The 21782-nt window shown below is 39.7% G+C and overlaps 1 protein-coding gene across 12 annotated transcripts in view; it reads left to right on the plus strand.

Annotated features, from left to right (window-relative positions):
- The window catches only part of LOC107223862 (probable nuclear hormone receptor HR3), a 197581-nt gene that overhangs the window by 165416 nt on the left and 10383 nt on the right, over positions 1-21782 (plus strand). For 7 of the 12 annotated variants that reach the window (XM_046737807.1, XM_046737819.1, XM_046737821.1 and 4 more), the window contains one exon: positions 5483-5710. In XM_046737807.1, coding sequence (XP_046593763.1) covers positions 5483-5710 — 228 coding nt within the window. Of the gene's footprint in view, positions 1-4; positions 699-5482; positions 5711-21782 lie in introns of those variants that run through there. The other 5 variants (XM_046737815.1, XM_046737813.1, XM_046737816.1 and 2 more) reach the window with 3 other exon arrangements.

Below are 21782 nucleotides of genomic sequence, written 5' to 3' on the forward strand. Positions count from 1 at the left end.
ATACGCATACATCTATTAACATATGTGTAAATTATTAATAATTAACATACATATATATATATCAAATCAAATGAACCCGGTAGTGCATAACGCTGCAGGGTTTATAAATAACACGTATATTATTTACACAAAAGATCGAAGACGCGAACGCGCTAAGCGTTAAACTCGGGGAAATAAGAAATAATAGAAAAGATAATCACCGCAAACGACTAACGAAGCTCACGTAAATCAACGCTCTTTGAACGAGAGCGGGGTGGGCTGTTATTTTCAGAATACATCGAGAGATAGTGAAAAATATCTTGCGTCTGTCCTGCGTATCGGATCACGGAATAATCTTTGAGTATCAAAATTGACGTGGGAAAACTGGTGAAACTGAGGCGAGGATCGAGGATCGACGCCGCTTACGGGATACAGTGAATCGCCGGTTGTGTCGCGGTGAATGGCTTAATATGCTGAATGAGGAAAGTTCGCGACACCTTCGTGAAAAGTCAAAATACAGGGATGATATCGTGATACGGCCTAAATGGAGAACAACCTCTCAATATACGGCGGCCCCGGCACGTGGGGCGCTGACAGTACCAGTCCTCAACCCACCGAGGGACAGACCACCGTTGTTGGACCACCCCCAACGCAGACGAGCGGGAGTGCCGGGAACAACGTTCTGGACGATCGTAGAGCCCAAGCAAATTCTATACGAGGTAGAAATCGCAGTAACGATACGTTCTTTTCAACGGCAAACCGAGAGGAAACCGTGAAACTTTTCAGTCAGGCCGAACGACTGCGCATGCGTGAGATCTCATTGAGCCTCCATTGGTCGGCGAGTTCGCACCGTGGCAGGGGTGCCAACTTGCTCGAAACGGGGCTTGAGGTGTCAAAAAACTCTCCCGCGTCGAGTGACGAATGACTCGTAGCAGTCGTCGGTCGTCGGTTAGTTAACAACAAGAGTTTGCCAGGTGTTCCCGAATCGCTGCATCAGTTATTCGAGGTCTGGTCAACCTCGAGAAATTCGCATCACCGACGCAGCTTCCGTGAGTCGCGTTTTACAGCTGAAGCTCGAGGTGGCCAGACTGTACGAGAAGACGATCAAACTCGCGCATGCGCAGCCGGATGCGCAATCTGAAAGTTTCACCCCGCTTCCTCGTGGTAAATCAGTTATTAAAAGTAGTTGTAACGTTCGCTTCAATGATTTGGACATGCGTGTAGAAGATTCCAAGGTACAAATACCGATATGCAAATACTTGGAATCGCTGATTAGATGCGATCAAGAAGGGTGAATCAGTTTTTTCCGTTTCATTTTCAATTCAACGTTTAATAACTGGTGTTGATACGGGAATGTTCCCCTTCACAAACCAACGATTATAGATTGAAAGTTGATAGCCCTATCTTTATTTTAAGCTATAAAATTTGACAAACGGTTCGTAATTGTTTAAGTGCTGTCATTTTACTCGAAACGACGTTTTTAACACTTTTAGAACGATAACTTCGAAACATCTCACACAATTTTGACGAAATCTTCTATACGTTCTATACTTGTACACGTTTTGCGCTGGAACGATGATCATTTAGGTCTACAGGACTAAACTGTGAGAGTTATAAAAGGCTTGCTGATATTTGACAAAATTCCGAACAATGTACGGATTTCATTGGATTTTAGCATTTTTTTAATTTAAAATTCATAGAACCTGGTTATTAGATCAATAATTTTAATTCCTGCAAAAGCTACTTGAAGGTATAGAAGGTGTACCAAATTTCATAATAAAAATTGTACGAACAGCGTCAAAGTTACAGTGTGAAAAGTTTTAAAAAACGTCGTTTCGAGAAAGATGAGTGCAGCAAAGCTAAACAATTGTAGACCATTTTTCAAATTTCAAAACTCGAAATGAAGGTGAAACTAATACCTCTCAACCGTTTAATTGTTAGTTATTTGCAAATGTTCATGTATCAACAGCAGTTATTTAAAATCAGCTTGAAAATTAAGCGTCAAACGTTGACCAACCCCTGTAAAAATTTCGTAACATCGGGGTCGAATTGTTAATTGAATTCTCAAAAAACTTAAACACTATTCCTCAGAATCGATCTGTAGCTACAGAAGATCGTATCAATTAAGAAACAATTATTCCTCGTACTGTAATATTATTTCATGTCCCTCGCAAAATTTCAATTGTCGCAAATTTGGCTTACTTGTTTATTTCAATAAAAAACCGGCACGCAAAAGCCTGACGAGCACAAACGTGACGAGCTAGAAAAGAGCTCCCAACAAAGATGCAATTGTCATCGTGAAAAAATTTCCGCGTGAAAATTACGACGCGGTTCGTTCTGATAGCGATATGCTGTTTTTTTTTTTTTTTTGTTTTTTAGTTATTTTTTACGTCTTATCGGCGTACAAGCATGCACCCACTGTATTATAGAGAGCGTCTTATCGTCCCTACCCATGCGATATTCATCAATGGTTGGTGTACAGCAAGCAGGCTTCGAGATTGAAGGTACACGATCAAATTTCGCTCTCACGCATGTCCGTATTACCTGTGCGACATGTTATAGCTGCTCAGCTATAGACGGACACATCGTATACATATATACATATAACATATACAGGTACGCGAATTCAGATAAGGCGGTATAGGTGATATAGATATGTGTATAAATATGCCTTCTTATACCGCACGAGCTATAATAGAGCTGATTACAAATTAGAACTAGATATACGACCACATAAATTATATACCGTCGAGATTATAGACACACACACGGTCGCACGCACGCGTGTATTGTATACACCTACGCATACGTATATACTTGTAAACACGTCTCAGATCGAATTTCGGATAATCGTTATATACCGAGCCGGGGTCAATGAACGCGGGAACTGATTCACGCGAATACTAACCTTCCATGTTTCGCTATATATGTATATATATATATAATATATATAGAGAGAGAGATATACACATATGTTAGAGGCATCGGAGATTGCTCGATCGCGACTTTTCGCGTGAGTAACCGACGTCGATGGCCGTGCGTCTCGCGATTTTAAATTATTTATTTCAATAATGCGTTCATTAATTCAAATCCTGCATACATTTACCGATGATACGATCATCGCAGTAACAATTTTGCACCCCACTAAACGTCTCTGATTTTTAGTATGATTTGGTAGGAGAAATGGAGAAAAGTTTTTAACTTTGTGCGATTCCTTTATTGTATATTCTATTGTATTTATTGCATATTTATTTATAATCGCGTCTTTGTCACTAACTCAGCCTGCATTTTGCGACATTCAGTCTGAGCTTGGTATAGAAAGAATTGAGAAAAATAGCGGGCTCTTTGCTGTGAACCAAAACTGTCTTCACAATGAATCGACAAAAATGTGCGACATTCTTTTTCACCTTTTATCCGTTTACTGTATTTATTTGTTGTTATTGAAACCTCACGCTGTTCCTAATTTTAGGTCTTAGAATCCGTAATCCGTTTGTAAACAAGGAGCTTGTATTGTTTAAACAGTAAATGATCAATGAACTTGTTGTAGAGGGCTTATGTAAACTATTTCGAATGGGGAATCGAAAAATTTGCACTTTGTCCAAAGGATGACTGTATTAAAAAATTCATACCACTGATTTATTTCGTTGGCCGGGGAATCGGACTTTATATTAACAAAATATTAATAAGACGAAGAAGGCGTGTATATATATATATATATATCCTCCTGCACATGTTCTAAACACGATGCTCGAGACAAGAAGATTATACCTTGTGACTTGAAATCATCTAACTCTACTGACAGCTTGATGGCCACGTCTGGGTGCCGAAGCAAAAGTAAAGTTTGGTGAAGTTTTCGGTGATCACTGAGTGTCCGCAAAGTAAACTACATGATATAAAATGATCGTTCGATGCTCATTGGTTATCAAATATTTAGCTGCGGCAGATTTATCGAATATTTTATACAGCTTCATACACTGTTCCTGCAGTATACATGTACGTATAATAACCATTTGTCGAGTCGGTGAATTAATATTTCGCGGGGGAAAATTACTGCGAAGCTGATTACATTTTTTGTTTACGTTTGCAAATGAATTTAGTAAGGTCATCGCACCGAAGGTCTAATCTACAGTGAAAGTGCCTGAAATACTAACAAACTTTGTATCGTAATGTAAAAATAAGCGATAATTATTCGCGACATGTATATAAATATATATATACGCATTATTCGGGATTAATCCAACCCGCCCGATTCAAAAGTTTATAGTCAAGAAAAGATGACGTTTAAAAAATGTTCAGCAATATTATTTGCACCAATGACAGTAAGCGTGAATGGAATTGAATTAGAGCAAACTCGAATTACACAAGCAAAGATATCGACAATTCGAATAAAGATTTTATCATTATAACGTTCAAAATGATTAAATGCTGGCATTTTTGAGATCCCATTCTAAGAAATTTCTCAAATTCATTTCTATCGTACAATAGAGTCGTTGTTTCATCAGTGTTCATCATCATTGGTGCCAAAAAAGCTGCTGAAACTCTTTTAAACGATTCTCATCTGTTTTCATATATCACTAATTTCAGAATCACGTAAAAAAAAAAACAATTTTGCTTTCTACGAAACGTCGTAGAATACACATTCTAATCTACACGTTGTATGTGCAGACTTACAACTATAATCTCTCACGTGCTAATAAAACCATGAAAAAAGCTATCGTCGAATCCAAATATAGAATATGTTATGTTTGATATTACGCGTGCAATGATGCGTGTAAATGTAGCAAGTTTCAACGGCGTTCACCCGTCGCAATCCGATGTACACGCACACATGCACATTTTAATTTTTCTTCGTGCATTGGATTGAAGCGTACAAACACACGCACCGTGTGTTAAAAAAAATCGTATCCTTCGGCTAACTATTTTGTTTAATCGAATTCGCCGACATGATTACATATTTACGTACTTGAAACGCTCGTTCAGTCCTTCGAGAATGAATTAGAAGAAGCTATTATCTCTTAAATTATATTTTTATTTCTAGAAAGCTTCGAGACTATCAACGTGTGTTAAAACCCCCGTCAAATTGCGATCGAACGGCGCAGTTAACTCGATAGAAAATGAATTCCAAGTGATTTCACATGATTTCCTTTCCACGACATCGATTTAACCGATTCGTTGAGCTTCAAAGTTACCACCACAGACCATGTCCAACATGTCACTATATACTCTACTTCAATTTTTCACCTGGGTGAATCCTCCGTGTTTCGATAGTAATTTGCGTGGACTCGTAGCGCGAGTTCACACTTCAGGATCCTTAATTGTTTCAACCATTTGGTACCAGTTTCGCAAGATCGCCTGAATGCCTACATTTTATTTCAATTCCTTTTCTTTTTACTGATTTTAATCTGTTAATCCAGAAATTCGATGCCATTGGATATGCAGACACTGATTGCTACACTTACGATTATGGATTTTACTAACGTGCTCGTTCTATCAATTTTTGCAGCCCAAATCGAGATTATCCCGTGCAAAGTGTGCGGCGACAAAAGCAGCGGGGTCCATTACGGTGTGATCACGTGCGAGGGATGCAAGGGTTTCTTTCGGAGGTCGCAGTCGTCGGTGGTGAACTATCAGTGCCCGAGGAACAAAAATTGTGTCGTCGATCGCGTCAACCGAAACCGATGCCAGTATTGTCGATTGCAGAAATGCCTTCGACTAGGCATGTCGAGAGACGGTGAGTACAAAAAACACATTCGTCGCTTACTTTCTGTGCCTTTACCTGCCTACAAACCGAGCGCAAAATTTCTATTTGTCGTCTGAAACTTTTTTTCTTAACTTGGTAACACGGTAAAAAATGTTTCAATCAACCGAAAAATTTTTGTGAAGAAGATTCGAATAATTGAACCTTGAAAGTGATTTAATTGAAAAAAAAAAAATGAATAAAGCGCGGGTTTTTTAGGATCTGCTATCACTTAAACCACTTTGAAAAAAATCAACACCAAGAGGTGGCGTTAAAATTGATCGTCTTGAAATGGAACAATTATACCTGCTTCAGATTTCAAGTCTTTAAGTCACTCAGAATGCGACGGTTGTGTTTACTCGCGAGCATAAAACGAAGCAGCCTTAAAAGAACCCCGTTAAAATTTTACTTATCGTTAGCGTGCCGCAAATCTCGCGAACTCTACGTAAGTTCAGGTATACCTATCCATACATACATACATACATACGTATATATACGATGTTCACCGTTGATGCGTGAAAACGAACTTTCGAGAAGAACTGCTCATGCATATACACCTATACCCACTACAAGGTTCGGTGATTCATTTATCGCATTTTCGGTTACACGGACTGTTGACTTCTTTTCAAGTCAGATTTTCAACTGCTTGGAACATGAGAAATGATTTCTGGGCAATGCCCTCGGCTGCCAAAATTTCAAACTTTGAATCCGAAAAAGAAACACCGACTGTATAACAGTTGTACCAAATAATTATGACTACTACAATTACTATAATGATAATAATATGCAATAATAATACACGTAGGAGTCAGAACGCGCAGTGCAGTCTGCACAGCTCTGAAACAAAAGTAATTTATTGCGAAACCACCTGCAACCAGGAGGGGGAAAAAAAAAGTTGGACTTAAATAGTTACGAACAATAATGATAACCAATTAAATTAAGTATACGGGCGACTTAACGCGAGATGTTGGAATAATACCGTAGAATGAGATGGAAGCGACGACGATATTATAATGCGGTTGCATTTTTCTTTGAACGATAAACCTCAACCCCAGGACAATTATTATTTTAATACTCCGATGATTTGATGCAATCGTTCAACTTTTGGATTTTCATTTTTTTTTTTCCTTTCTATTTTCAAAAGATGAAGAAATTCTTTTCATATCGTGACTGAAATTGATTTTGCAGTGAAACGCGCTTTCCAATAACCGTTTGTACAGATATTTAGATACTTTTTTACGGAAACCGCGATTTTGAATTAATTGTAAATACGGATGACACTCGCCGAACACATTTCTCGTAACTTTACAATATTAAATGTTGACGTGTAATACGAAATAAATTGCTTATATTTTCTCATCGCAATTTTTCACCAAAGAATCACGATCCGCTGCAGAATCCTCGCGCGAAATAAGATATCTACTTTACGAAGTTATGCCGGGAAAATTGCGCAGAAAAACATTCATCACCGGAGGGGTTGCCATTGAATAGACAAAAATCGATTCGTTTGCTTGCCGACTGCTGTGCCGAGGCACTGCAATGGCTTATCAATTCGCATTCAAGCAATTCCTTGGAATAATAATTGTAGCGGAATTGCCGGAGATGATAAATAGCGAGTGTCATGCAGGCCGGAATTTTATTTCAAGAAACAAAATATTTCACTTACTTACACCTGGGCGAATATACTTGAATTTAACGTATGAAGCTGTTATCGGCGGATGGACTTTTGTAATTTTAATCCACGGATTTTATTGTCAATTTTTCAAAATTCAATTCCATCGACTTCGCTTTCACTTGACAGAGCTTGATTTAAATTTTTTTTTTTCCGATATAATTTTTGTAAGAACCTTATTTGGAAAAAAATTTGGTAAAAAACGTTATGGCATTATATTTCCATTATAAAATTGCAATTTCATCGTCTTCGCAATCCGTTTGAAATGTACAAGCTAAAGAAATCAATGACACTTTTGTATTCCGGCTAAAAGGTTGTTTTTATCGAGTATTAATGCAACGACTTGACGATGCAATTTTCCGCAAAGAAATATAGCCCATTCCTTCGAAACTATTATAAATTTTCATTGCCACGGCGGTTTCAGTCACACAATTAATTCTAGTTCTCTTTGATACCCAGCGCCGTCCGCATCAACGAAAAGCAACGGTTAAACGGCTCGAGACTCTAACCGCTCTTTTATCTTATGGCATACCTCGTGATCTTCTCAGCAGTACTTGTAATTCCTCCTTCTTGCGACGAAACGAAATAGGAATTACAGATAAAAGGGAAGAGAACGGAATTATGCAAAAAATATGCCAAGGTAAAAGAAACACAAACAAATAAATAAATAAAACGACAACAACAAACAAGGAAATTGTCGCGCGGATTCGAAAGACGGCAAAACACACGTTGTATGCCGTTTCTTTTACGCCCGTTCATCCGTTCGCTGCTCGCTATGCGATGACTGTTTAGTCATCCGAACACAGGTGACTGAACTTGACTTAACCTAGAGTAACCCCCTAATTCCAAGAGCCAACGACTTCTGCCAGTCCGAAACTTCCCGGGTATATAATAAGTCGCATATATACGCACGAACGCACGTCACGAGGCGTGTAACAGCTGTTTGTCAAGATTCCTGATTTTTGCCAATGCCTTTTTTTCCCCCGCTTAATCGTTCCGATCTTTCCGCGTTCTTTTCCTCTCGTTTTTTTTTTTTTTTGTTTTTTTTTTTACCTTCCTTTGCTCTCACTATTTTGTTTGCCTTTCTTTTTTTTTTTTTTTTGTATCTTTCTTTTTACCGCACCACCTCGGCAAAGTTTGCCAAATCTTAAATACACCTCCCGTCTGTGTTATCTTTGCATGTTTAATTTATGTCACCTAACGACGACTCTTCGTCGGTGGTTCGTTGTCGTTGAATACATCGTACATGGCACACGCGCCATAAATACGTACGAATAAACCTTCCTGGCGCTCTCTGGAGAATGCACGAATTAAGGACACTGATATATCAGTCTGCGTAACGATTAACCGTTAAGGCAGTGCGAAAATCACGAGATTATTGAAATTAGTGTTCGGAAGTCGAATTTTTATGGACATTAATGGGAAATTAGATGTACAAACTGTAGAAGGAGAGTAAAAAGAATGAAAATAAAAATAATTAAATTTGATTGATTTGTGTCCCCCTCGTCGAAGTTTTTTCTCTTCTACTCACGGAGAAACATAGTGAGAGAAATCTTGGAAATAACAGAGAATTTTTAAATTTTGGGGAATTTGGAATAAACGGACACTTTCAGCCGTGACCGAAAAAATTTGCCTCAAAAGTATCTGACAAGTATGATGGAAATGAAATTGATTCAGTTTCAGCGAACTTAAGGTCTCGTAACTGTTTCCTAAGTTTTCGAATGACGTCCAATAAACGTCAAAATCCGTGTTCAATGCATTTCAGAATTCATTGTACTCGATTGTATTGTATCTACAATAGCTAGAGACTTTCAAAAGCCGGATCTTATTGTCATATCTTGTAGAAAGTTCTTTACTCTGAATAGCTTAACACACTAACATAACCTGCAATCGAATTAACAGTTACATTTTAAACCTTCAAAAAAAAAAAGAAAAAAACCGCGTCACTTTGGCGATACATGGCCATTCGTTCGTTTCCTTGTCCACAACGATCATCGATTGCTAACAATAAATTATGCCGATCTACGAAATTTAAAACGCCCGGTTGTTCACTGAAAAAAATTTCGTTTGCTACAAAGTTCCCGAAAAACAGTTACCGTAGCAGTAACGGTTTGAAAATTATTTGAAAATAGATATAAAAATATAATGCGAGTGGCGATAATCGAAAAGAATAGTGTCGCATACTAGATTTTTCAGTTAGAGTACATTACAACTAGAAATTTCTCTCCGATAATCCGTTCATATTGCCGCGATTATTTTACGAGCCTAAGAAACTCAAGTTTTGTCGTATTTAAAAGGGACGCGGTGCGACTGAATCTCATTTATCTTATTCAGCGTACGAATACGCTTTCGCTTAGCCAGTATGTTTAGTAATAGCGGTTTGATTAGCGCAATGATTAGCATGAGGCTCGTTCGCGGTGCGTAACCTTATTATTCGTTTTAATGATTTTTCCGTCAGTGCCATTAATCACTGACGCGTAAACACTAACCGAATACGTCTTCGCGTAGAAATTATAATTCACTCGCCTCTGTGCGATAGTCGCGTGTCCATTTCTTCAATCTGAAAGAGACGAGATTGCAGTGTTAAATGAGGGTAAAGAAAAATTCCGTACGATGACTACTTGAGACTTTGTTTTCAGAAAGAGATACGCGATCGGTGAGATGATAATCGCTCGGAATATTTTTAAACAAATTCTTCAAACAGTCTGCGGAAATATTGAACCATTTTTCTTGCATCAAAAATTCAAGAACGGTGTTGAAATTTTTTTTGTAACAAGTTTAAAAATCAATTGGATTCTATGAAAATTTTTGTACCGATTGACGTGGCAGGATTTCACAGGTACCTTAGATTCGATCGTCGTTGGTAAAAAACAGGGTGGCCACACACTTGGAAAACCTGAAAATCCTGGAAATATCAAGGAATTTAAAAGGGGTCATTGGCAGGGAATTTTTATTTACCTTATTTTATTAACATACCAGAAATGAGAAGATGTCACGGAATACTGGGTCTTAAGGCTTGGAAACCTGAAAATGTTATGGTATTTTTATTTCAAAAACTTGTGGTTAGCCTGTAAAGTCCGCACACGGTACATTATTCAGCGTAAAATGAGAGTACTGCAAATTCTCTCCGTTTCCTAGAAGCACCAAGTCGGTTTTTATTAAAGGAGTAGCCAATGCGAACTCAAACTGCAGCGGTACGAGTTGACTAATTAGATGTTGCAAATGGGAAAACCCAGTCTTCGAGTAAAAATATTAGTTTCTTCGCGGAAGAAATAGTTGTCTTAATTATTTCATAAACAAAAAGTTGGATAAAAAAAAAAAAAGAAACAGACGGGGAGAGGCATAGAACTGACGTAAAAGTAAGCAGAAGGTTCACGAGTTTCGTCGAAGCTGATTTTTCGAATATAAAATCTGCCAATCAATCCGATGTTTGAAAAATTCTAATCGATTTATCATAAATTTCTTTAAATTAGATCACCATGTTTTTTTGAAATCCGTCATTACCATATAATAGAATAATTATTCAAGCTAGCCCCTAAACGAACTGTGAATAATAAAAAAGAGGCTTCGCACGCAACCCGAGCGGTATTAAAACAGCCAGGAAGCGAGCTGGATAGCGGTTTGAACGATAAAAGAAATCTTTGTATTTTTCTCACGCAAGAATCTCCTCGGCGGCGGTCGCGTCGTGCGGCATAGCCTGTGTGCGTGTATAAATGAAATATCACGCGAACCACGTGAACTCATTTTTTGGAAGGAAAATGAAACGTAAATTTTCACCCGTTTGTTACGTTCACCCGTACAGCTATAATCCGATCACTTCTTTCCCAGCAATATGGTGCGGGCATCCAGAATACATACGCGTATAAGTTACATCCGGAAATTCACGAGCCGGCAAATTGCGCAATGCCGGAAACACTCTTATCGAATAACATCCTCCGCGTTTTCCACTCTCGGAAACAAAGGAAATACCTTTAAGAGAAACAAAACGGGGATATCAGGTTTGAATAACACTGCGATTTATAACCGACGTGCAAATATGGTTTTTGCAGGTTTCTTTTTCACGACTATCAGTCCGTCGCGATCGATAGATACCAGAACTTCTGCTGTACTGTAAAGTAACCATCGTACCATTGGATGAAGACATTTTTCCCCCTTACTGCCGCATACTCGACTATTTTATGTATCTTGTAAAATTTCTCACTCATCTTAACTCTCAGAAAGAATTCGAGTACAAAATTATATCACGCAATACGTAAGTATGTTTCAATTATAATTTCGAAACGTGTTCTTTCCTGCACGATTCTAAGAGTTACAGTCTACTGCAATGTCTACAGGAAGTGGACGACGTACTGTAATATACAAAACGTTAAGCAAAAAGTTGGCCATGTCATGAACCACGTTTATTTGAGTTGCATTGAGCTAGGTTAGTTCGATTTCCAGCATTCTCTGCAATATAGTTATAATCGACGTTCTCGAATTTCATAAAATCTTCAGCAGACCTTTCAAACTTCTAATCAAGTTAACGTTTCACCTATAATAGATTGAATGGCAGAACTTTTCGAAGCGCAAAGATATGGTGTGATTTTTTTTTTTTGTTTCGCGAACACAGTGTGGAAAATTTCTTCGTGAAATCTGAACCGTTCCATAATAATATCCGCTCCTTGGAAAAAGGTGTACGTTATACATCGTATATATCGGTAGGGAAAAAGGTCAGCGGCGAACGACGACGTGGCTTTCATAGCTACCAACACCGTACATCCAACTACCTCTCTGTTCCTTGTGAGAGACACGAATGTCTGAAATCAATCACGGAATATCAATAGTCAGAAGTAGACTCACCCAACGCGTTATGTTATGAACCGACAAAGTGAATCCACCAGGTGAAAGACACCGTCGGCAGGAAAAAAAATTGAGTACAAGTTTCAGGAAAGTCACAGAGACACGATTAATGGTTAATTGAAGGGGCAGATCGATCGATTATTCGCTGAAACACTAAAAACCACGAGGATAAGAACTACAATTTACTCATAATTTCTACAGTCGACGTTGGACGTCGTCAGTTTTTTTTTTACACATTCGGAGATCAGGCGAATGCTTAGGCGAATGCTTTCGGGATTAATTTCCTAGAGTAACGATCTCAAATAAACTCCATGAATCATAATGTATCATCGATATCCGAACAGAGTCCCAGAATTTCCTTTTCGCTTATCAGACACCCACTTGTTTCGCATACGCAGATAAGCGGTTAATCAGTTATTCGGGCTCGTATTTGTCTAATCGTGCAATTGTGGAAAAAAATTGTACGTACAACACGCGTGCACAAGTGGAATGTACAGGTATGCACGTTGATACCAAACTCATTACACATGGGTACGACCTGCGTGGAGGTTTAACGCCTTTCCACCTACGTGGAAAGGCGCAACCGTAAAGACTTTCGAAGCTATAGAACGCCATTAGCCCTGGCACGCGCACCACTCGGGGTGCACGACCTTTTATCACCGCTTCCCCCTCTCGATTCGGCTCCCGCTTCACCCCACGTCTTCCACTATCAGCGAAACAACTTGACGACGACGCGACGACACTCGACGATCTATTCCTCAATCCGTGTCTGCACGAAGAGGAGGTTTTCCTCCGAGAAGGATATAAGATTACTCGTACACCGAGAGAAATTTTTAGTTCCGGTTACCGCTCGGTCCTTAACTATTTTCATTTTTTACCACAATCGAAAAATATAGTTCTAGGTAGAAAATGATAATTAGTTTTCTAGCTGTTACCGGAAAGTCTAGTATCCGTTACTATTATTTCTCATTACGATCACTGTTGCTATATTTTCTTGTAACTGTTGCGAAAATTTAATGCTTGTGCAGCAATAAATTGACTTTAAAGCCTTAATTATCTAACTGAAAAAGTAGAGTAAACCTCAGGAACTGATTTTGCGTTGCAATTACCAAAAAAGGATCGACGATAGCGCAAAATGGTTACGCGTACCTCGTTTTTCGTAATTCCAACAATATTCAAACAGTTTTTTTAACGACATCTGTTTTACTGAATTTTTCTAGTTAGTATAACAAATGAAATTTTTCTGAGTATACGGATGCGCCATTTATCTACTGATCCTAGACTTCGGTTCATTGTTCTTTCGATTAATCGATCAATCGCATAGCTTTTAAAAATACCCACGTGTGGTTGACGGTTGTACGAAGGCGATTCTGTTGTACGACTGGTGTGTTTTCGAAGGTCTAGAATGTCGGCCAAAATAGATCTCCAAAAGTCCATACAAAGAAACTACAAGATGCCATTAATACAACTATCTTTTTTCTGAATACGAATGACGACACGCGATTCTCTGACTGTTATATTTTCGTATCGATGATTTCTTAGACTGCGATTGATATGCTATATTTCACCTCGCAATTGGCCGAAAACTGCAGAATTTCTGCGAAAGCTTTTACCTTATAACGACTGTATAAATCTGTATTCATGCACTGTGAGATTTGGTGTGATCGCAGAGATAAATTTTCGCATACATTTTTCATAATAATCCAAGAATTTTCCTGTTAGGAAATTTTGGAGTTCAATTTTGAAATTCAAGTTTTCAATTTATCGCTACATGTTGAGGGAACGCGATTATTGTTTTTTCACAATTTTAACCGTTTGCGACACGCTCCATTCATTCTCAACTCTGTTGCAAATCCAACAATATTACTATTTACTGTATTGTCAAGAGTTTCTTTAAAGAATCATATCGATGTCTTTCGATGACAGATCACCCTACGATAATTTCCACTTATATGCTTATGTTTTGCCCTGCATTCGACGACGAGTGTAGTTCTCCATTTCCCTCTTACGCAGTTACGTGTCACACACACGCGCGTGTGCGTTTAGGTGTGTAACGCTCAGATTACGTATCTGATACCCAAAAGCTCACAAATTGGCTAACTAGGGCTTCTTGCGACACCTTACGAAACCGATTCGCTTCTTCGAGCTCCGAGTCCTTTGATTGGGAGAAGAATCGTAAACGCGAGGGAGGAAGTAAAGGGATTTCAATATCCCTGCACCGACACGCACCTTCGTATTTGCTCTTTACTCTTACTTCGAATTCAGTTCGGCATAACATTTGTATTTTTCACATTGCGCCATTGGTTACATAAATATAGTCGTATATTGAAGTGCTTTTAGCAATTGTCGGAAAATTTTGCAACCAAACCGTCAGCGATACTTCAAATTTCGGGATGAAGTTTGAAACGAACAAGGTACCTCGGGAAGGGTGGCAATGACTGATCGTGAGTCACTATTAGTTATAAACAAGATTTAACAAGCCTTATAATATGCTACGAACAAGTCTTGTCTCACTTTATTCCGTCGTTCCTTTACATTTCCACCATTCCCAACCTTACCATTCCGTCGTTATTTTCTTCTACCATTCCCACCCTACTCCGCCACTCCCAACCTCACCGTTCCATCGTTCTTCTCTCTTTCCACCATTCTTCTCGGCCCGCTCAAATTTGAATTGCAACGACAAAATGTCAACCAGCCGTGCGTGCGTTGGAGGAGTGATTCGATGCTCCGGCAGGGCTTCGCCCCCAGATTATGACGGAGTGTTCTGCGATCCCCGTCTCCCTCGGCGTGTCTCGTTTCGTCTCGTCTCGTCTGGTCTCTCACCCTTTCCGTTACATCTTGCTGTCGATCATTTTACCGCGAACAACAAATTGGCAGTGAAGAATTTCCGCGGCGAAGAAGAGGCCGGAGGGCGTTGACAGTTAACAACGCTTGGATAAAAATCTAGCGCTGTTCCTCTTTCCCCTCCTACGATCAACCAAGTCAAAGTCCTCGTCGACCCCTCGAGTGTAGCAGCTACAATATAACAATGTTACACATTATGAATACATGTATATATATTTGCACAGTTCCTTGAACCCGAATCGGTAGCGACATCTTTACGCGCTAATCTGCAACCGCTTCGCCGAATTGCGATACCTACTCGACTACCGTTCGCCGTACATATTACACTTGAACTAACAGCGTGACGCGGGCGTGATTCGCAATTCCCAATTGTTTTCATCACAGCTTAAATTATCCCGCAGAAACTTCTACGTGTGCAGCAGGACGTCTTCGTTCATTCCGCAATTTTGTTGCAAAAAAGAGGGCGAGAAATGCAACGAAAAATCCGCCTTTTCACTTCCTCGTTTTCCAAAATTCGTCGGCTATCGCACGTATTTTCATCAACCGTTGCGCCAACGAACATCTTCGTCACGTGTCAGTGCAGCGCAGGCAACAGCGGAACGAAACTTATTGGTGCTGACCCGACATTTGGGCTTCGTTTGTGCGGTGCTTGCACAAAAAATTATAATCCAAAACGCCCATCTTGTTTCATGGACGTGAATTTTTTACTGTAGCGCCGTGCCTTCAAGATTCTCTAATGCGTTTGGTGTATCGCAAGAAAACCAAAAAACGGTTGTTCTCTAATTTACGTTCCTCTGTTGCTTTCCCTGCTCCATCTTATACTCGTCGATCAATGCACTTTTAGTTCGGTGTGATTTCATTGCTGTAGAAGGGGAAGAAGAACCGCTGCTGCTTATCAGTGGCTACACCCTACATCGCGAAAGACCGAAGTTTCCGCAGCATTTGTATACTGTTACTGCAGCGAGTTATTACCGCAAGCCTCAACTCTTTTCACTTCCGCAAACTCCGCGATAAGACGCGCGTCCCCCTCGTTGCGTAGGTGTGTGCGCTCACGTGTGTTATACATAAGTACGTTTCATTTGCTTTTACGCCGCTGGCCTCGCCGATTTCCTTAAAAACAACCGCTTAGCGCTGCGACACGATCGTTTCGTTGTACAAGTGAAGCTCATCATTCTTTGATGGCGCAGGGGAATTGCGTGGAAAGTCTGAAAACTAAATGCTCCCTTCCAGCTCCGTGTTAAGTTTGTTCGTGACTGTTCTCCAGTTCTATATACTGCCTGTGAAAAAGTCAACTTGAGGCAACGATAGGCCAAAAAAAGAACCGCAACTTCCATCGACCGTATCATGGATGTGAATGTTCTCGTTTTTTTAGACCTGTACCCTAATCTAAAGTCATTTTCAGAGCCTGACTTTGGTGATCGGTAATTTTCGACTCTTCTTTTTGCCGGAGCGCGCAGCGCTCAGTGATATGTACATACCTGCCTGTTACTTGTATAAACAGTACTCGGTAGTTATCCCCTTACCTTAAGGAAGTAACGCAACTACCCACTTGGTCATAAAAACATTTGCCCGTGGTTTGACCTAAGTAGTACTTAATCTGGCAACGTCGCTTTTCATTGATTGTGTGCGCGTTTATATGTGTGTCAAATGTGCCGTCGACAGCTCATCAGCGGTATCAGTGAATTTCTTTTAAGCGCCAGTTCGATATGCCTAAAGAAAAGAAGCCAAGATTTCATTGGAAAGGTAAAATATGTCGTGTAATCAAAAAACGAAGAATTATAAAAAATGTAATAGCCTGCACGAGCTGTCACATACGTTGAAATTTCAAAATGCGTGCTCATAACCTCGAATATGCGACGTTGCAATATTTTTAGCGAGGGTCCGAAAATTCGCTATTAGTACTTTTTATTGTTTTTATTATTCCTATCATAAGTCACCTTTGAATATTTTTAAGCCGGATAAATGATTCTGAGTATTTCATCTCTCTGCTGTTTACATTTCATTCTGATCTATCCATCAATTACGGAGATATAAGGAATAATGTGCAGCTAACTCCGTCATTTCTCATAAGAGGCCATGTTGAAAACCACCTCGGATCGTAAAAGTTTGTATGAGTTCTTTTTACATTATAATCGAACATTCTGCCAAGTTTGGTATTTTTCTGTCCATCGATTCAATTTCCTGCGTTACTTCCTTAACTACAGAGAACACACACTCTGTAACTACAGAGTTACAGAGGAAAAATAATAATAATAATAATGGTGAAATTAAGACATCCACGATAAACGTTCTTTCGCTCTGTAATCCAATCATAATTTCAGTGGCAAATTCGGGATTCTCTCTATGATATCGCTTTGGACACAAAAATTTTACGATATGAAGAAGAATTCAACATCCGGACACGAGATACATTTTCAAGCGTGGTATTTGCGGAAATTGCCCCCCGCGATTGGTACCGCATATGCACATTGCACGTATCGAACATGCATCTCTTGATTTGATTTCATTGCCCATAGAGTGTCTCGAAAACTTGACGCAATGAAAATTTTTCGCAAAGAGATTCGAGCTCAGGGTGAAAAAATGCATTTTTTTTTTTTTTACAACATCTGCAGTCGGACGAATCAGCGACGGGAAACTCGTCTGCGTGCAACGGAATTACGAGCCGCCGCGGATGGCTTTGGCAATTCGGCCTACATTGAGCGCGATTCGTATGCGAATTAATCGGGACGAATGAGCTTTCGCCCCCGCCCCTGCATCGCATAGCTGCGGCAATCACGACTCCAGCTTGGCGTCGCGACGACTCGCAACACACGCTGAACGTTGATAAACTACGTACATATGTACGATACGCTCCGCGTTACACGCGCTATATATAGCTCCTGAAAGTACATGCATCGCCGGCCGACCGGCGTGGATACGCATGGTTACGCATTGTACTCTGTATGCATGTATCATTTATGATCAAACATTAACACGCTCAGGTATGAGGTGGGGGCGGGTTGTACGCGGGAAGGTTCGTTTCTGCTTGTCGCGCTGAGGAAAATATTGATGAGAAAAAGAGAAAAGAAAAACAACCGAAAAAGCTAGTTTCGGTGATTTGCGTCAGCTACACCATACCTGCACCAAAATACCGAAGTGTATCCGAACACCGAAATTACGAAGAGAATGATTAAGATAATTGGTCAAATTGACGGACCTTTGTTAATTACTTGGATTTGACTGATGAGTTACGTCGAGACACTCGATATTTCGTTCTTCGTTATAGCTATCAGAATTCACATTTTTTCCGGTTAACACGATTTTGTTTTTCAATCTTGGTTTTTACCGAATAAACGGTGTTTTCGGTACGTACCGAATATATATAGATTGGAAAATTCTTGTCGAAAATTTGTATCGAATCTTCGACACCGAACAGACTTAGTGCTGACCTGTGAAAGAACTCGTTGCAGGAATCGAAGGTTGAAATGCTGCAAACATATTACGGTTGCACGAAAAGATTTTCTATGCCTGTGGTTAAGTCTTGACGCGTCTATGCAAATAAATGCTTATTGCAACAAATTTATTCCAATAAATTATCGAAGAGTTATTTTCCCGTAGTGACGAAAAATGAATTACGGATACGTGTTCCCTTTGCAAGACATATGGACACAAAACGGAGGTAAACGTGTTTTTAAAGGTTATAATCACCGTAAAGAATTTTCAAAAACGCATAACTATATCTTATAGAATTTTAAAAAGTAAAAATTCCAAGTATTATAAAAAAGTCACGTTATAAAAAAAGGTAATCGAGTATATAAGGATACTAAAATATCGAATTGTCAGAATTCTCATTTTCTAGATTTTGATATTCTGAATTTTGACATCAAAGATACGGAAATAAATTTTCGCGTATTTAAAAATTCAACACCGCGACCCTTCCATTTTCTGACGTTTCGACGATTCTACCCCAAATCGCAACCCGTACCAAATGCAAATATACATTTTACGAGTATAATACACAATGCAAACTCCTCCCCACAACGATACCACGTTACGCGAAGCATCCCCCAGGCATTATAGGCATACGTTACAGGCAACCACACACGTACACCTTTACAGGTACGCTGACGCTGCTCACATCTCACCCCGGTTCTTCCTAGCGGCGTCTCTCTCGAGAACGCTCGCGGTCGATCACCCCTCGTTCCCCCCTCCCCCTCCCCCTCCCCCCTCCCTCCATCCGCGTCGAGCGATACGCCGACGTCGAATGACGTCACAGCCGTGCCCCCCACCCCTCCTCGTCTTGGGCATCGTCCGCGCCGCTGTAGCGGCGTGACGTATGCGGCGAGATAGGGTGTGACGTCACGGGCGGGGACTTCCGCCAGCTCGGCCATACCGACTGTTCCGCATTCCCCCACGGCCGTTCCCGGCTCTCTCGGATCTCTCCCGACGGCGAAGTAAAACGACGCGGTGACTTCACCCTGCAGCAGCCGAGATCCTGTTACCGGTCGCACGCGGCGACTGTACGACGCAAAAACGATCCTCGCCCTTTTTTTTTTTAAAACTTCTCAAATGTCACCTAAGTTAACGTTGCGAGTGAAGAGGTTTTTTTTTTTTTTTTTTTTTTTTTTTAAACCTCAATTGGTACGAAAAATAAAAAAAGGTTAGATTTTACGGTCTCGAAATTTTAGTTCAACGGTTGTATATGGAGGAAAGTTATTTTTAAAAATAACGTCATTCGTCAGGCACGTAATTCGAACGGTAATCGCTAATGTTGACCAATTGATAAGATCGCCTGTATATTAATGTGTATGAATTATAATGCAAAATTCAATGCACCTGACAATGATGTGATTGGGGACTTCTTGACAATTGAACAGCTGAGTTCATCGATAATTTTATTTTATGTAGGGGAAATCAGCGTGAAGTGGGGCACTTGAGAAACGAAAATGATTATAATGGTTATTCGAATAATATTTTTATACTCCTATTTACATACAATAATCGTCAAAAATATTCCGCTTTCTCGGCTCGTGAAAAAAATTCGTGATGATGTCTATATTTGTAGTAAATATTCAAATTTGACCTGAATAAACGATAATTCACGTGTCTTTATTTTATACTAATCAACTGCTTGTTCAAAGAAAGTAGCAAGTTGAATTGAATTTTCTATTATTTATTTTCTTTCAAGTTATTGATACGAATGAATCGATCATTTCATAGAGGAGCTTTCTAATTTGTCAATGAAAAATGTCCGTTTTCAAAGCCATCTCACAAATTTGAGATAACGAATACCGATTCAATTTGAAAGCTAATAATAATAATACTGATATCGATAAAAAAAATTAATTTAAAGTCTCGGATGTATTTTTATTTCCGATGGAAAGCACATGCAAATATGAAACGCCCGCGTATACGAACAATTCATTGTAACCTACTACCGAAGCTGATCGATGAGGAGCAGTTTCTACACAAGTAGCGTGGACCACCCATCGTGGTTGAGGAAGTAGCCGGACGGTTTGATTTATTTCTTAAATTCTGACAGTACGAAAGTGATCGGGAGGGAAAATGGGGTACAATTAGTTTGCATCTACCAATACGATTATCATGTGTTTTATCGTTTGACAAGATATTACAATTCTCTGGTTAGTCTGTAATCAACCGTACTAAACTTTCACATCGTGAAAATAATCTTTCTGGGTCAATTTCGGCATATTTAAACTCAATTAATCCTCGTGCATCTGATTCTTGTACACAGCGTAGTCCAACGCAAATAGACAACTCGTGTTGTTTATACGCATACCTATATTATATACATGACGTATAGGCGTGTAAATGTATTTTCTCATTCGTATACGAATCAATAATTTTTCAATTATCATTCAGTAGACACTAAATTATTGGAAATGATCTGTGCAAATTAAGCTAAAGAGAATTTTATGTAGGAAAGTAATAACCGAGTCACATTGAATATAAAAAGTTTTAATAACCGTATACAACGCTACAAATACGTCAAGTTCTTAAGACATCTTTTTATCTCACCCTACTCCACCGTTCTTCTCTTGTTCCACTGTTCCTACCGGCCCATGCAACTTGTCGTAACACTGCCTAATAAGCTCGACTTCATTTTAAGTTTTGTCATAAGTTACATTCCAACTGATTGTGAGTATAATGAGATGATGTCATCTTATAATGCTCATGGATTCTCTGTAACTTCTTGCGCGCTAACTTCCTGCTTCGTTCGCCTTTTGATTGGGAGGGCCGAGACAACCACGCTTCCAATTCCAAGGGTTCGGATGCCAATACGTTGGGTGTGCTACATGCTGTAATAATATATAGTTTGCACGGACTCGGCAATAATAACTGTAACCACGACTCTTTGTTTACCGCAACGTCCGTCTCAGCAGCGGGACTCGGCTCCCACTTTTCTCCGTTTCCGACGCTACCCGATCGGCCGATCCGACCGGATCAAAATCTGGCCTCGAAGGCATCTTATGGCATGACCGGAGAACGGAACTACCGTTTTCTTTACTCACGACTCGCGCTGCTCACTATCCCACGACTTGGATATTTCACGCCGATTTCGTGACGTGCAAAATTTATACAATAAACGACAAACTAAACACTCCTCAATGAGCAGACTCTCTATTGACCTTTTCTTGGAATCGCGTTGTAAAATTATAATTACCGATGAACGATCGACGCCGAATTAACAACGCAATAATCAAATTATGT

This window comes from Neodiprion lecontei, chromosome 4, assembly GCF_021901455.1.
Source record: "Neodiprion lecontei isolate iyNeoLeco1 chromosome 4, iyNeoLeco1.1, whole genome shotgun sequence".
Classification (NCBI taxonomy): Eukaryota; Metazoa; Arthropoda; class Insecta; order Hymenoptera; family Diprionidae; genus Neodiprion; species Neodiprion lecontei.